This window comes from Fringilla coelebs (genome assembly GCF_963513975.1).
Source record: "Fringilla coelebs genome assembly, chromosome: 7".
NCBI lineage: Eukaryota > Metazoa > Chordata > Aves > Passeriformes > Fringillidae > Fringilla > Fringilla coelebs.
In genome coordinates, this window is record NC_140035.1 from 38,117,299 (window position 1) to 38,132,031 (window position 14,733).

The 14,733-nt window shown below is 47.6% G+C and overlaps 1 protein-coding gene across 1 annotated transcript; it reads left to right on the top strand.

Annotated features, from left to right (window-relative positions):
• Positions 1–10,972: 10,972 nt before the first annotated feature.
• On the top strand, positions 10,973–12,836 carry LOC311156026 (helix-loop-helix protein 13-like; the record flags this gene model as incomplete). The annotated part of the gene is made up of 2 exons (XM_084209627.1): positions 10,973–11,411; positions 12,799–12,836. 2 exons carry the CDS (start codon positions 10,973–10,975, stop codon positions 12,834–12,836), a joined length of 477 nt encoding a protein of 158 aa, XP_084065753.1.
• Positions 12,837–14,733: the final 1,897 nt, after the last annotated feature.

Sequence of the window (14,733 nt, forward strand, 5' to 3'; positions counted from 1 at the left end):
AGGCCCTCAGGATAATGCACATCTCCTATTGTTATAATTATTAGTACTTTCATTAGAGCGGAGGAGATGAGTTATCCAGGAGGGGAGGAGAGCCTGAAATCATGCATACCTTTTTTATGAGGCCCAATACAGGCTGTGGCCTGAGTCAAAGCACTCAGACAGAGCCCAGCTCATCAAATCCAGTGGCTGTAGTGGAGGGAGACATACGATTTCTTTGATAAAACGCCACACTACAAGATATCTCAGCCTCAGACACAGGGCTTCAAATCTACTCCTGCTTATGGCCCTTACACAGAGTTGATGCATACTCAGGGTGTGGTGAGGCCCTGGCACAGGGCACCCAGAGAAGCTGTGGCTGCTCCTGGATCCCTGGAAGTGTCCCAGGACAGGCTGGATGGAGCTCAGAGAACCCTGGGATAGTGGAAGGTGTCCCCCTTGGAACAAGGAGGTCTTTAAGATCCCTTCCAACACGAACTGTTCTAGGATTCTACGGTCTCAGGCTGCATTCAACTTGTTATTCCAGAGGGACTCTCCAAGCCCAGATTGTGCTAGAAAGCAGGTAACTTTTCTTTTTGACCAAGACCAGATAAAAGCCCCCTCAGCCCCTCATTTCCCAATGGTCAGGAGGAAATTCAAGGCAATTTTCCCATGCAAGGCAACGCTCTGCACCATGACCTCAGTCAGTTCAGCCACAGCTTCTCTGGGCACCCTGTGCCAGGGCCTCACCAACCTCATAGGGAAGAATTCCTTCCCAATATCCCATCTAACCCTGCCCTCTGGCAGTTTGAAGCCATTCCCTCTTTTCCTATCACTAAGAAATGCCTCTTCAGGCCTCTCACAGCCCCTTTAGGTGCTGAGCCTTCTCCTTTCTTCCCAGTGCTCTGTGAGCACCATCGCCCCCAAAGCAGCTTTCTCCAGCTTCCCAGTGCTCCTCACTCCATCCTGCTCCTGGCAGCTCCACACAGAGAGCTCACACACAGACAGCTGACCTCGAGCAAGGCACGGTGTCACCTCCAGGGCTGCATCCATCCCACGTGCTTCAGCTCTGGGAGAAACTTCTTGGAATCGGCAACAATGGAGAGAAGAAATGGATTAATCTTCCCGATCTATCTCCCTCTAATCCGCCAAGGAGTGTCCCATGACTTGTGACTGATGGCTCCTCACCCAGTCCTCCCAGAACACATTAATCACTGGAAGACACAGTAAAGCTTTCTAGTGAAGAACAAAGCACAGCTGTTCAGAAGAAGGAAATGCTGGCCCCGCTTTCGTGGGCACATCGCACAGCACCGCACGGCCCCGTGGGGGAACTGCCTGTTCTGGTGCAAATCATGGACAATAATTAGCACAAACAGAAGGTCTGTCACGGCATTTATCTATGACTAATTTAAGATTTTATTTGATTAAGATTTATTAAGATTTTATTTATTTAAGATTTTCATTGTTTGGGATGCACTCGGTGAAAGCTCTGCTGAAGTGAGTTGATAACCCAAAATATTAACCCTACATTCCTGATCTTCACCTGCCTCAGCTGTCTCCAGCAGATATGGCCAAGCTGCAAGAGGCCATGGACTTCAGAAATACCTGCCCTTGCCTTAGCAAAGGCGAGGGTGTGACTATGTGACCTGAGGAAAGGGAATGCCAGGTCTTGGACACATGTGAATAAGTTAAAAAGGTGAAAAAGCTACAGGGAGGTGAAAAATTATAAGGAGCCACACTAAGCCCTTCAGCTAAGTAAAAGGCAAAGAGGAAGCCAGAACCTGGGGACAGACTGTGGAGTCACAAACACCAGCAGAAACAAGGGAAAAAAACCAGTTTGAATATTAGGAAATGTCTTCCTAGACATTAGGAATAGACATAGGATAGAAATGCACACTTTGAGCCATCCTATATTCATCAGCATAATAATTTCTTCCCATTCTGCCCCCAAAACTTCTCTCCCACCTGTGGTCTCTGCACAAACACATCCTACTGCAGAAAAAAACCCCAAACAACCGTTCCAAAGGTCAAAGTAGTTAGAGAAGTATAAAACCTTGCACGTGTGGAGGAGGTAATTCTGCCATGCTCCCATTCATCACCCATTTTTGGCCCATGGGAATCACAGTGCAAAGGGGGCAAATGAACCAGGCCACAGAGTTTCTGCAGCTTCCCTTCAGCATTCCCAAGGAAGGCTCGTGCTTGGTCACACAGAGGTCACACAAAGAGCCAGGTTTTCCATTTCTGCCTGTTCATGCATGTGAGGACACAGGGGAATTTATTCTCTTCATTTGTGGGTTTCGCTGGTATTTCCACCAGAAAGGACAATGCTTTGGAGGCTGGGTACGTTCCTTAAGAACTGGGGGTGATTCCAGAGAGTAATTGCATTATTAGCCTAAATAAAGCATGGCATGTCCCACTACAGCACATCTAGAAAGAATTTTTACATCGTTTTTAAGACTCCAGAGTCACTTCAGCCCAGTACAGGCAGCCAGTCACTCTGGAACACCAGCTGCTCAGAAGAACAAAGTCCAGTTAAAAGAATGAAGTGTTTAAATCCTCATTTTAATTTTTTTTCCTGAGAAGTGACTTTCCTTTGTCTTGCTTCGCTGCTTTTCAGTGAGCTGAACAGATTAAGTTGCTGCGCCACGAGCAATAGCTGAGTTGTGATCACGAACATGCCTTTCTTTGGTGAACTTGTCGAGAAAATGAATTCCATTTCTCCACATACCTGAGGAGCAAAAGCACTTGAGGAGAGGAATCTCTCCCACAGGGAACCCGTGTGTACTTTGCAGTAGTATTTTATTAAGAGCTGGAGAGTTCAAGGGTCTCACAAATGTAAGTTTTCAATTAGCTTTCCATTGTGTCCCAAACAGTCTCTAAATACTCAACTAAACTTTAATCCAATCACTTGATTTGACTCCAGGCATGATTTATCTTTTAATCATCATCTGCTCAATGAGGGGGGAAAAGAAAGCAAACTTGTTCTTGGCCCATCATGACTCATACATGATTTTACTGCCATCACAGTTGTGCTTTCCTTTTGGCTGATATCTTGGCAATTGCAAGCACTGGCTTTGGCTTTCTGTTTAGGTATGATCTTTCCTGCTTCTTTCCCCACCTCCCAAAATGTTGAACAGCACTGGATGTTTGTCCTTTATACTTTTTTCCCACCGAGGCATGTGATTTACTTTTTTTTAAATTATTTTTTATTTCTTTTTTGCCATCTCTCGACATTACGTTAATCAGAAGAGTCTGCTATTTGACCCACACCCAAGAACAAAAATCATGCCTTAGAAAGGGGGCTCACTCTTTTAAACCAGCAGCATTTTTCTGGAAGGATATATCACACAGAGAGTGACACACCAAGACAAAGAGCAGCCAGGACACTTACCAAGAACTCAGCTCTGGAGCTGGGTGAGCCTGGTGAGATTTAATCCCTCCTCCACACGCTGGTGGTGCTTCAGTTTCTCCATCTGGGAATGAGATTTTCAAGGCATAAAATGTTATTCTCTATTTCAGGGGCTGTCCATAAGATCAGGATGTCCCGTGGCCTCTCTGGGCCAGTGACACCACTTCATGACCCACTCACCAGCAATACCCCAGTGCACCTCTCCAGCAAAAATAAGGAACGAAATGGAGCCAAGCTTTGCCCAGGAATGTGGTGAGCTGCTGAGCCTTTGAGGTCTGGCCATGTTGCACAACATCTCCCCATGCTCTGTTATTCCTGTCAGTGGCTTGTGGAACTCGCAGCTCCACTTTCCAAAAGCTGCTCTCAACACAACTCACCCAGAACTCCCCAGAGCACACGGGTTTCTCTAGAGATTTCCCACATAAGCCTCCCTCATTACCTCTAGAAATCTCAAATTCCTTGAAGACTGACTCAAATGTCAGTGCCTGACAAAAAGTTTTTGATATTTCGCTCCAAGTGCCAAGTTTTGAAGCAGAAGATTGCATAAAAAGCTCAGGTTTCTTTTTTTTGTTGTTGTTTTTCTTTTTTCTTTTTTTTTTTTTTTTTTAGTGGGAAAATCAGAATACATAACCCTAAAGACAAGCAGCCTTTCCCAAAGGGAAAAGAGAGGAGGCTTTTTCAAAGTAACATCATCATCCAATTGACGAGTTTTGCTCGGCATTAAAAGATACTTGTCCCTGAATTTCAAAGGAGCAGCCACACTGTGCCTGTCCAGGAATTCCACACTCTGTCAGCACTGGATGCTCATGGAAAGAGCACAAGAATCTGCTGATAATTTCCCTGGCGTGCTCCTTCAGCCTCCACCAAACAATTTAGGGATTTTCTGGCTGCTTTCTGCTGTGGTTGCAGCTATTGACCATGGAGAGGTGAGGCTGGCCTCTTTTCCAAGGAAAATATCAACAGGACAAGGGAAAACACCCTCAGGTTATGGCAGGAGAGGTTCAGGTTGAACAGGAGGAAAAAATTCTTCACTGAAGGAGTGGCCAAGCATTGGAACAGGCTGCCCAGGAAAGTGGGGGAGTCACCACCCAAGGAAGCATCCAGAAAACAGCAGAGAAACGTGGCACTTTGTGATATAGTTGAGTGGACATGGGGTGCTCAGTCATTATCTTGGAGGGCCTTTCCAACCTTCAAGATTCCCTGGCCCTCTTTGAAATGTGGGGGTTTTTTTTCCACATGGGTTGAGGTTGCAGCCTGAATAACACCAGGCAGCAAAGGAGACATGCACAGGGGTGGAGAAAGACTTGGGCATTTGCAGACACTCTATGGCCAAAACCTGAGTAAACAAACTTACTTGGGGTTTTGTTCAATAAAGACAGGAAAAAAGTGCCTGCCCAAATCTCCAGATCCTTTGGTGGTTATCCCCAAGATTCTGGCTTCCCTCTCATGGCTGTGACACTTGTCTGTCAGACAGCATTGGCTCCTCTCTGATCCAGCAGTGGCCTGCCAGCTGGAAAAAGAAGGAAACACTGAAAAATAGAGCAGGATCATCATCCCTGAGCACCCCATGATGTGGGTCATCCCAAACTCCCCAGGCAGGGCATGCTGGCATGGGACTCAACTCCAGAGTGGTGTCCTCACCAGCTGTAATAAATAGCCCATCCAAGTGCTTCCAAAATTATTTTAAGACTTAATCTTTGCATTTTCCGTAGGTTACAGCAGGAGCCTCCAGTTGCCCCCATCTGCTCCTTTCTTTGTCCAGATTTGGGATGGGATTTTCTCTTCCAGACTAGTTTGTCATCACAGCTGGCACCCAAATTCCCCCATTCCTGATTTTTTTGCCTCTTAATTTTTAAAAGACTAAAAAAAATCCCAAAGCAATCCAACCCTCCCCTCTGTGCCCAGCTCAGCATCACCATAACCTGGCGTGACAGCCCTCCATGAGAAACAGCTTTGGGCTGTGCTCCGTCCTGCCACCGCCTCCACAGAGCCAACCAGGGCGCTGAACCGCATCCAAGGCACATCCAAGGTGCCTGGGAAAAGCCAGGAAGAGCCACCTTCCAGATGGAGGGGAAAAGCCAGGAAGAGCCACCTTCCAGATGGAGAGCGGGGCCGAGGCCTCTCGCGCAGCCGGGGAGCTTTTCCCAAGCCGCCGTTGCCGGTTTTTAGTGGGAACATGTGCTGGCTTCCCATAAAGCAGCAGCAGCAGCTGCCAGTCAAGCAGGCATCACTCTGTAAAGCTGCCCAGGGGACTCTGTGTGCAGGGCCAGGCTCTCCAGGCAGGTTTACGAGGTGCCACCTGCGGGATTTACCATTCCCAGGGCGGCCGTGCAGGTGCAGCCAGCAGGGATGGGGGGAGATGGGGAAAGGCTCCCAGCCCAGCCCCAGCCTGGACTGCTGGCTCTGCTCTCCAGGGGCACAGCAGGAGAATCAGGCTCCAAAACCCCACAAAAGTGGCACTTTAATGGGAAAGATCACAAGGTTTCTGGCAGGGCTGCGAGCTGAGGAAAATCTCTTCTCTGTCTCATCCTTTTGGCTGTTCCCAGCTGTGTCTCTCTCCCTAGGGAAAGCAGGAAGACTAAGGAAAAAAGCCCTGGAATGGGTATGGGAGACAGTGGGTTAGGGGTTTTTTTTCTGTATTTTTTTTTTTTATTAAGTAATGATGACAAACCCCACAGATATTCAGGATTTCTTGTACCTAAAGAAAAGGGCTCCAGGGAAGGGTAACCCACCTCAATAAAAACTGTACAAACATCTTGCAGAAAACATGTTTTCTACAAAGGCAACCCAAACCTTCTGGGAGTGAAGTACCTAAAGTCACCACTCAGAGATATCCAAATAAAACCACTAAGAACAGCATTAGATGTCACATGGATGACATGAAACTTTCTTCTCCCCAGAGATATTTCTCTGTTGAATATGGACACAGGGTTCATCACGGGAATTATCAGCAATCCCAGCATTATTTTAACTTGCTGGGGAGATGTTTCAGATGGTTCAAGCATTATAGAATCATGGAATGGTTTGGGTTGGAGGGGATCTGAAACCTCATCTTGTTCTGCTCCCCTGCTATGGGCAGGGACAACTTCCACCATTCCAGATTGCTCCAAGCCCCAGTGTCCAACCTGGCCTTGGACATTTCCAGGGATGAAGCAGCCACAGCTTCTCTGGGCAAGCAGCTTTCCAAAGGCCATTCCACAAGGAACCCCACTGTCCTTCAGGAGTTCCATGAGCACTTCTACACCCCTTGAGATCAAAGGGGGCATCTCCCTAAAATGACCATCCCCTCACACCAGCAGTCCCAGAGCAGTGATTCCTAAGATAAGGAATCCCTTGGCAGCAGGAGCCCAGAGGTCAACCCCCAACATGTAAAAGGCTCTGGGAGAAAGGGGAAACCTCCAGTGAGTGCTTTTATGAGAGAGAATACCTTCCTTCTCCTGGAGACTGGGATTAACTTTCTGTAACTCTGCAAAAGGTTAAAGGGACTGTGTTCACTTTTAAACACCAAAGGCATTTAAAGCAGAGACTACCTTGATTCGTTTATCCTACATTTGAAATAAATCAAAGTTATATTAACAGCCACTCACCAGTGTCTTCCTCCTCCATCTCTGACATCTGAGGTTTCTACCCAGCGAATAATAAAGGTCCTGTTACCTTTTCACTTAAATCAACATCCTGCAAAGCTTCACTTCACAATTACTGGAGCATCCCAGGAACAGCCATTAGCCCTTTGAAATGCTCCTGCCCTGGAAATCCTTGCTCTGCTTCTCATTACGTCCTCACATCCACAACCCTTTCAGGTTAAAAACCAGCACATTCCATGGCTACATGGTAATACTTGCACTTTTCCTGCCCCCCAGCTGTTCTCAAACCATGTGCCCAGCCATTCAGGTGTCCCAGGCCTGGCTGGTGGCTCCAGAGGATCTGCAGGACCTCGGTGTCCCCAGACTCCAGGGCCTGAACTCCACCAGCCAGACCCTGGAGATCCCTCTGTAGCTGCATTCTGGCAGTGCCTTCACTCACACATGTGCAGGGAGCCACGCCACCACGAGCTGCACAGTCCCACCTGCATAAAGCCTTCCCCAGGGTTTTTTTTTTTGCATCTTTCATCTGCTCTTCCCTGCTCATCTGGGCCCCAATTCCCAGTTCTGAGGATGAGCTGCACAGTGTAACATTGGATTAGCAGCTATGACATGATGGACTTGTGCTCTGGAGTCATCTCACTTGAAAGTGAAGCATCTGGTCCTTTCTCCATCTGTTCTTTGTCCAGGCCAAGGGCTGACTCCCTTTATTAAGCAATTAAAGATGATGGAAACATATTCAAGTTGAATTCCCAGAGGGAAAGGAAAAAAAAAAAAGCAGAAAGTATTAATAATAATTAGCAGTTTTATCAGTGGGAAGGCTCCCCAAGCTGAGTTTTGGCAATAAGGCAAATGGGACAAGAAGGGGAGAGAAAAATCTGCTTCCAAAATAACCTCAGGTGACCCATTTATCTCTGAGATCCAGGTACAGGGTAACAGCTTCCAGCTTCTAAGGCACTGGAAAGGAAAAATAACCTTCAGTGGAAATATTTCCTGAAAGCAGGTGCGTACCCAAAAATCCATGAAATCACAAAGTTGGTTGTGAGTGGATTTGTGTAGGTGGCAGAGGAAGGGGGACAAGGCTGAAAAAGTCATTCCCAGAATGATAGGAAAGTTTTTAAAGGCAGATGTGGATGACCAGGCTTAGAAAATCCAAACCCAAACAATGATGGCTCCATTGCCTATCACAGACATAAATCCAGGGCAGAGTTCCTGACTCAAGAATTTGCTTTCATCAGACCCCATTGATTAAAAATGACCAGCAGTCAAATGTTACTTCTGGATCCCACTGGAGCTGAAGGGCTTTGGGACGAAACAGCAGTTGAGCAGCTCTTGAAATTATAACAGCACATCATAAGCAACAGCATCCCTGCTCAGGGTGGTACCCCACTCCCTCAATCCTTTGGGACATTCCTTAACCAACAGCTTCCAGACAGGTGAAAAATTAGCCCAATTATCTGCACATTCCCTTCCTCTCTGATGAGCAGAGCTGCAGAAACCCTGGGAGTGCAGCAGGTCTGGACTTGTGGTGAGGGCTGCTCATGTGAGGGATGGGAACCTTGTCTTCTCTCCTGAGACCTGACCTCTTTCAGAGCTGGCTTTCCAAGGGGAAACCTTTTCTTATTTTCCCTTTCTTCCCCTCCCCTTCCCCCTCCTGCTTTGTCCAGAGTCTCTCCAAGAGAGCCAAATTCCCCTTGAACATGCTAAAAAGGAGGCTTGCTGGAACATCTGCTCTGCATGTGTGGAGCCAGACATATCCCCAGGCAGCACTGCTAGCGGTGATGGATCTGGGAGGGAATGTGGAGCCCTGGAGAAGCATCTGCCCAGAGAGAGGAACCCGGCACACAAAACTCACCCAGTTACCTGTGAGCCCCCTGCTCTCTGCCCCTTGCTCCCAGGGGACAAGTGTCTCCTCCAGAGCACTTTCCAGGAGCTGTTCCCTGCCCAGTTTGGTATTTCCAAACATCTTCTGCTCGTGCCACATGAGCACCACCGATGCTCTGCTCTGTAGTGACTGGGGAGCTGGAGTGTCTGGAGGAGAACATGGAGTGAGTGGTTTCTTTTGGGAGCATTGCTTGGACAGGACACTGGGAAATACAGCTGGACTTGAACTTAAAGGCCTTTTCCAGGCTTAATGATTCCGTGACTTCAAGGAAACCATTGCAGAGTGAACTCCACACTGATCACTCCAAGTTCAAGGCTCAGGCTCTGCCACCTCTGACTGTGGCCATTCCTGCATCCATCCCCTCCTTCCCTGCTCCTGGTTGGGGTTCAGTGTCTGCCACCGTGAACTTTCACTACACCAAAATTTTGTGTTCCTTGTCATGCTGGCGTCAGAACAAATCATGTTCTTTGTATAAAACCAGAACAAAATTCCTGCCCTGAGCTGACCAGAGGAAGCAAGACAAACTCCAATTATTTAACAGCCATTTGTCCTCCATTATCCAACCTTAACGATCCTTGAATTGTCACAATTGGCATCTTCCTTTCTTATGCAGATTTACAGGTAATGAATTTCCTGTTTAATTTGCACCAGGAGGGGAGCAAAGGCAGCCCTAATGTTTCCTAAATTGTCGCCTTCTCACAACTTCTCTGCAAGAGCCTTTCCTGCAGCCTGTTTTCTGCTGCCTTGAGCTTCCTGGGACAAGTAGAATTGCCACAGGGGAAAGTGCCAGGTTGCTAAGAAGGGACCTTAACAACCTGTGCCTTATCCTAAAGTCAATCCCTCTTTTCCCAAGGCAAAGCTGCCAGGAGTGCACCCTAAGACGCTTTTAGATGGAGAACCTGAGAATCCTCCGGGATCCATGATAAATGCAGGTCGTTTTCGGCTCTCTGGCTCTTTACCTGAAACTGCTGAGCTTTGTCCCATCAGGAATCTGCCTGTGGCTCACGAACTTCACAGGTGTCTCTGGAACCTTCACCACACAGCAGCAGGGTGGGAGCCTGTGCAGAAAGTCAAGCACATGATTGAGTACCTTTATAAAAGTTCTTTATGACCTGTTTCAGGAAAAGCATTTAGGCTTGCTCTAACTTTAAACATGATTCCTTTCCATTCACTCAAGTCCTTAAAAATACGACTTGAACTATTTCTGAATTAATTTAGACATTGGCAGTAAGCATTGTGGAAATAAAAGAGAACGAAGCACACACATTATGTACCTGCCCCAAAGCTCCGGTGGTGCTTAACACCTTCCACCCCGTCATCCCTGCCATGCTGGATACCTGCTGCTCTCCCAGTTTCCAGCTCTTCCAGGGCTGTGGCCCACCTGCTCCACCACTCCACCCTGTGTGGTTTGACAGCCCTGAGCACTGAATGTCCTCGGAGCAAATGGGTGATTCAAATGGGAAACGCAGCAGCCAAAGGAGGTGGTGCTGGCTCACTTAATGAGGTACCACTGTGCCCCAGTTTTGCACAGCAGTGCATCCCACACCTTCCCACTCCAGAGGAGCAGAAGATGCCACTGTCTTGTGCTGTCAAACACAGGAGCGTGTGTTTGTGACAGCAATATAATAGCATTTTGTTTGTCCCCATTTTGTGGGGCTATTAACGCCTCACCAAAAAGATAAAGGACTATTTTGTTCCTTCCTCCAACCACTCCTCACCAAACAAAATCCCTCTGTGAACCTCCTCAAAACAGGAGGTGGAGAGACTGGACCTGTGGAAGGGCTCAATAACTACTTCAATGGATTTTCCAGGAGAAAGTCAATAGAAATCTCATTCTGTCTTCAATTCATTCATATTGTTTTGCAGTGGACAGCTAATAAAAAGGGAAGCACGCGTACTAATTAGTTTTGAGAGGCGAAGAGGAGCCATGAAGTATTTCCTGCTGAGAAGACACGAAGTATTTAAATCCCGACTCCCACTTGGATTTGCAAAATTTTTCCAAAATCCTCCCCAAGGACACAACCAGAACTCCCTGCCCACATTTGGGGGCCGTTAATGAAAGACCCCCATTCTGTTGATAAACCAGTTCAACCTGAAGTCCTGAGCCTGGTGGGCCAGGGCATGGAGGAGCTTTGCTACAGCTTCGAGGAGGGAGGCCCCAGCGCTGAACCTCTCCTCTGGGAGCCGCCAGATCCCGAGAACTTCCTCCTGGAGTTCCTGGCCGAGCCCTCCTGGCCGGGACCAGGCGGTGCCGAGCCGGACAAGCGCCCAGCCCCGCCAGAGCCCGCCGGGCAGCCGCGGCAGCGCCGCGCCGCCAACCTGCGGGAGCGCCGGCGCATGCTGGGCCTCAACGCGGCCTTCGAGGCGCTGCGCGGCCGCGTGCCCACCTTCCCCTACGAGAGGCGCCTGTCCAAGATCGACACGCTGCGCCTGGCCACCGCCTACATCGCCCTGCTCGGGGACATCCTCCTGTCCGGCTGCCATCCCCGGGACTACCTGGAGCAGTGCCTGAGGAGCGGCGCGGAGCCGGGCCCGCGGAGCGCGGCCTGGAACACCAGCGGTGAGCCAGGGCGGGAGCAGGGCCACCCTCGGGACGGGGGTTTTGGGCACCTCTTGGTTTGGTTGGGGTTTCGGGCAGAGCTGGTTTGGTTGGGTTTTTGATTTTCGCTCGTCACACCCAAATAGCTCTGAAAGGGCACAGGAACGGCCTTCAGAGAGAGGAAACCTCGATCGGGCGGCAGCAGAAAATCGTGATTATCCCTCTTCTCTAACTTTCTTTCAAGGAGGGATTTTTTTTCTTTAAAGCAACTTGCTAAGGTTCTCTTTACAAAGAGGAAAGATTTTTAGTCTCAGGTTATATTTTTAGACTTTTTTTTTTTAATTCTGTGTGAAATTCTTTTTTTCTGATGGAGCCTTCAGAGATTTTCTACGTTTTCTTTAGAAGTTTTTTTAGCTTGTATTTGGCTGAGAAAAAACACCTGGGTTTGGACACAAACAGCATTTAATTTCTTAAAATACATATGTCCCAGCAACCCAGAGCTTCTCAGAAGTTACAGTTCAACCTATGAACCAGGATACACAAGCCAAAGCATTCAAATTTCAAGCTATTTTCAAAATATGGGGAAGTAAATGTCTATTTGCAATTTATAATCTTATATAATTATTTCTATTTTAAAGTGCAGGGCTATTATTCAGTCTTCTGTTCGGTTTGTACTTAATCCCTGATTTAGCTGGAATGAATTTAGGCCTTCCTTCCTCCAGAATGTATTTTTCATCGGGCCACTGTGTGGTGAAGATGGGAAATTGCCCAAACTGCCCAACACAGGGCCTCAATCTCAGAAGGCAACAGGAATTGTGCTGCTTAGAGCAGGGAGGAGCACGGGGAGGGGGGGATTTCAGTAGTTCTTGGTACTTTGAATTTTAAGTTAATTAATCCCCTTTCCAGCTCTGTTCCTTTGGAACTTGGAAAGGGGCCTTCCAAATGAGCCCTCAAAAAGTACAGCACAAGTAAGGAAAGAGAAAAGTCAGTGAATAGGAATAATCCTCTTTCATATTACAGGGAAGTGCTAAAGAGACAGAGCCTGCAGAGGAAAAGCGATCAGTTTACTTGAAAGGAAAAGTTAATTGAGTTTTTTCTCCTTTCCTATTAATTTCCATTTTCTGGATGACTTGGAAAATGACTCCTGATATACACCACTGATTATGACTCTTGACTACAAAAAAAAAATTGTATTTTAGTGGCCAGCTTCCCCTGCTTTTTGCAGATTTTAAAGAACACAAATATTTCTCACTGGGATCCCCCTTTTGCCCCGCTTCCTGTCCTGAAGAGCTCCACTTGGAAAGATCCCATTGAAGGAGGCTCCTCTGCTGGAGAGGCTGGATAGTTGACTTGTTAAAGGTTAATTTAAATGTTGAAATGACCGTGTTTTCCTCTCTCCCTTGTGCAGATCTGACAGCCCGCCTGTCCTGGGTAAAGTGGGATTAAGGAAAGGCCTTTAAAGGCAGCAAAGCCTGGAGTGCTGGGTACCAGCTGCTCAATTCCCAGCACTGCAGGGAGAACACGGCGCCAGCGACCTCACTCATTGTCCCAGAGCCCTTGCCCACCTCAGTGCCAGCACCCAGCCCCTCTCTCTGCTGATTCATCGCTCTCTGGGGTCCTCCTGCTTCTCTTTCTCAATCTGATAGACCTGCACTCGCTTCAGAACAGCAAAACACTGAGAACCAGTGCCAGCACAACCACAGCCCCAACATTTTCCCTTCCTCTGGATGAGGATTATGTCCAAATCCCATTTCCAGCACGTGAGAAACAAGATCAGGAGAAAAAAACTGTGAAAATCTAGTGCTTGGCTTAAGCTGTCCAGGGTGATGGTTGGGAGAGTCACCAGGGATTCAGAGACCATGGAAGTCCAGGAGGTGAGACATGGCTCTGTAGATATCCAAAATTTTTCATGTCTGCACAGAATCCCAGAAAGGTTTGGGTGGAAGAAACCTTAAAGATCATCTCATTCCCACCCCCTGCCATGGGCAGGGACACCTTCCACCATCCCAGGCTGCTCCAAGCCCCATCTAACCTGGCCTTGGACATCTCCAGGGATCCAGAGGCAACCACAGCTTCTCTGGGCATCCTGTGCCAGGACCCCACCACCTTCAATCTGAAACCGCCTTAATGTTCTTTATTGTGGCATTTTGCAGCAGGAAAGAAAATGAAATGTATTTATTATTGATCATTCCCATTAGTTCATCTCACATCTCCCATCTCTGAGCTCTTGCTCTGGTTCTGGCTTTGGGGAAAGTGAAGAGGGGCCTTAGAGGAGGAAACTGTGAAGAACCTTTTTAGCTTTTCAATTTTTCTGCCAAAACAAAAAGGGGAATTTCACCTTGGGTGCAACAGTGTATTTCAGTCCATTTAGAATAAAACATTCAATATCAAATTTTGACTCTGCTTTCTCACCCACTTCAGACAATTGGATGAATTTTTACAGGAAACAGCACCTGAAAAGATGAAAATCTTAAAAAAACAATCAATCAAACAAAACAAAACTCCTGAAAATGCATTTTTCTACTTTTAGCTAGTTCTCTACTCTGGAAATGCTGATCCTCCATGTCATCAAAGTGTCCCTGGAGCAGCTATGACACTGTCACCTTCCTGGTGAGGTGAGGGCTCAGTGGGACCCAAGCCAGGGCTGAGAGCTCCATACCCATCTCAGTGGCCCAAACAGTGCCCCAGTTATTCCAGTAGGGCTTTCCATGGATTTTCAACAGGATCTTTATTTCCCCAAGGTCCCACTGAGGACAACCAGAGCCCTCAGGTCTCACCCCACCATCATCAGGGTACAAAAATGCCTCTCCAGGGTTGTCATGGCTCATGGAGGAATCATCTCCCTTTAGTCCCAAAGGACTAAAAAGTCCTTTACCCCAAGCTAATTTTGGGCATCCAGAATCCCTATCTCCAGATATGCTTCATTTCAAAGATTTTAATCTCTGCCCTGCTTTTCTCTACCCTGCAGCAGAGCTTTGTGCTGGACACAGGACAATAATGACACAAGTATTTGCTGCAGGCACCTGCTTAGAAGCAGAAATCTCTTTCTTTGCCTTTTGCTCCAGCCTAGAAATCCAGGATAAGGGTTTTGGAAACAAGCTGGATGTGTGCAGTAGCAGCAGGAAAACACATCCACAGAAAGGTGATTTTGGGGGATCATTCAGGTTCAGGCACTGCTTGTTTGGGTGGACAGCAAACCTGGAGAAGCCATTGGTACCAAAAGCATCATAATGACAGGGCAGGAAGAATTGTCCTGGGTCAGAGCTTTTCCTCCATGTGGTGCCTCCAGCTGAGGAAGGAAGATAAAGCTGAAGTCCTCCTGAGGTGCAAACACCCATCACTG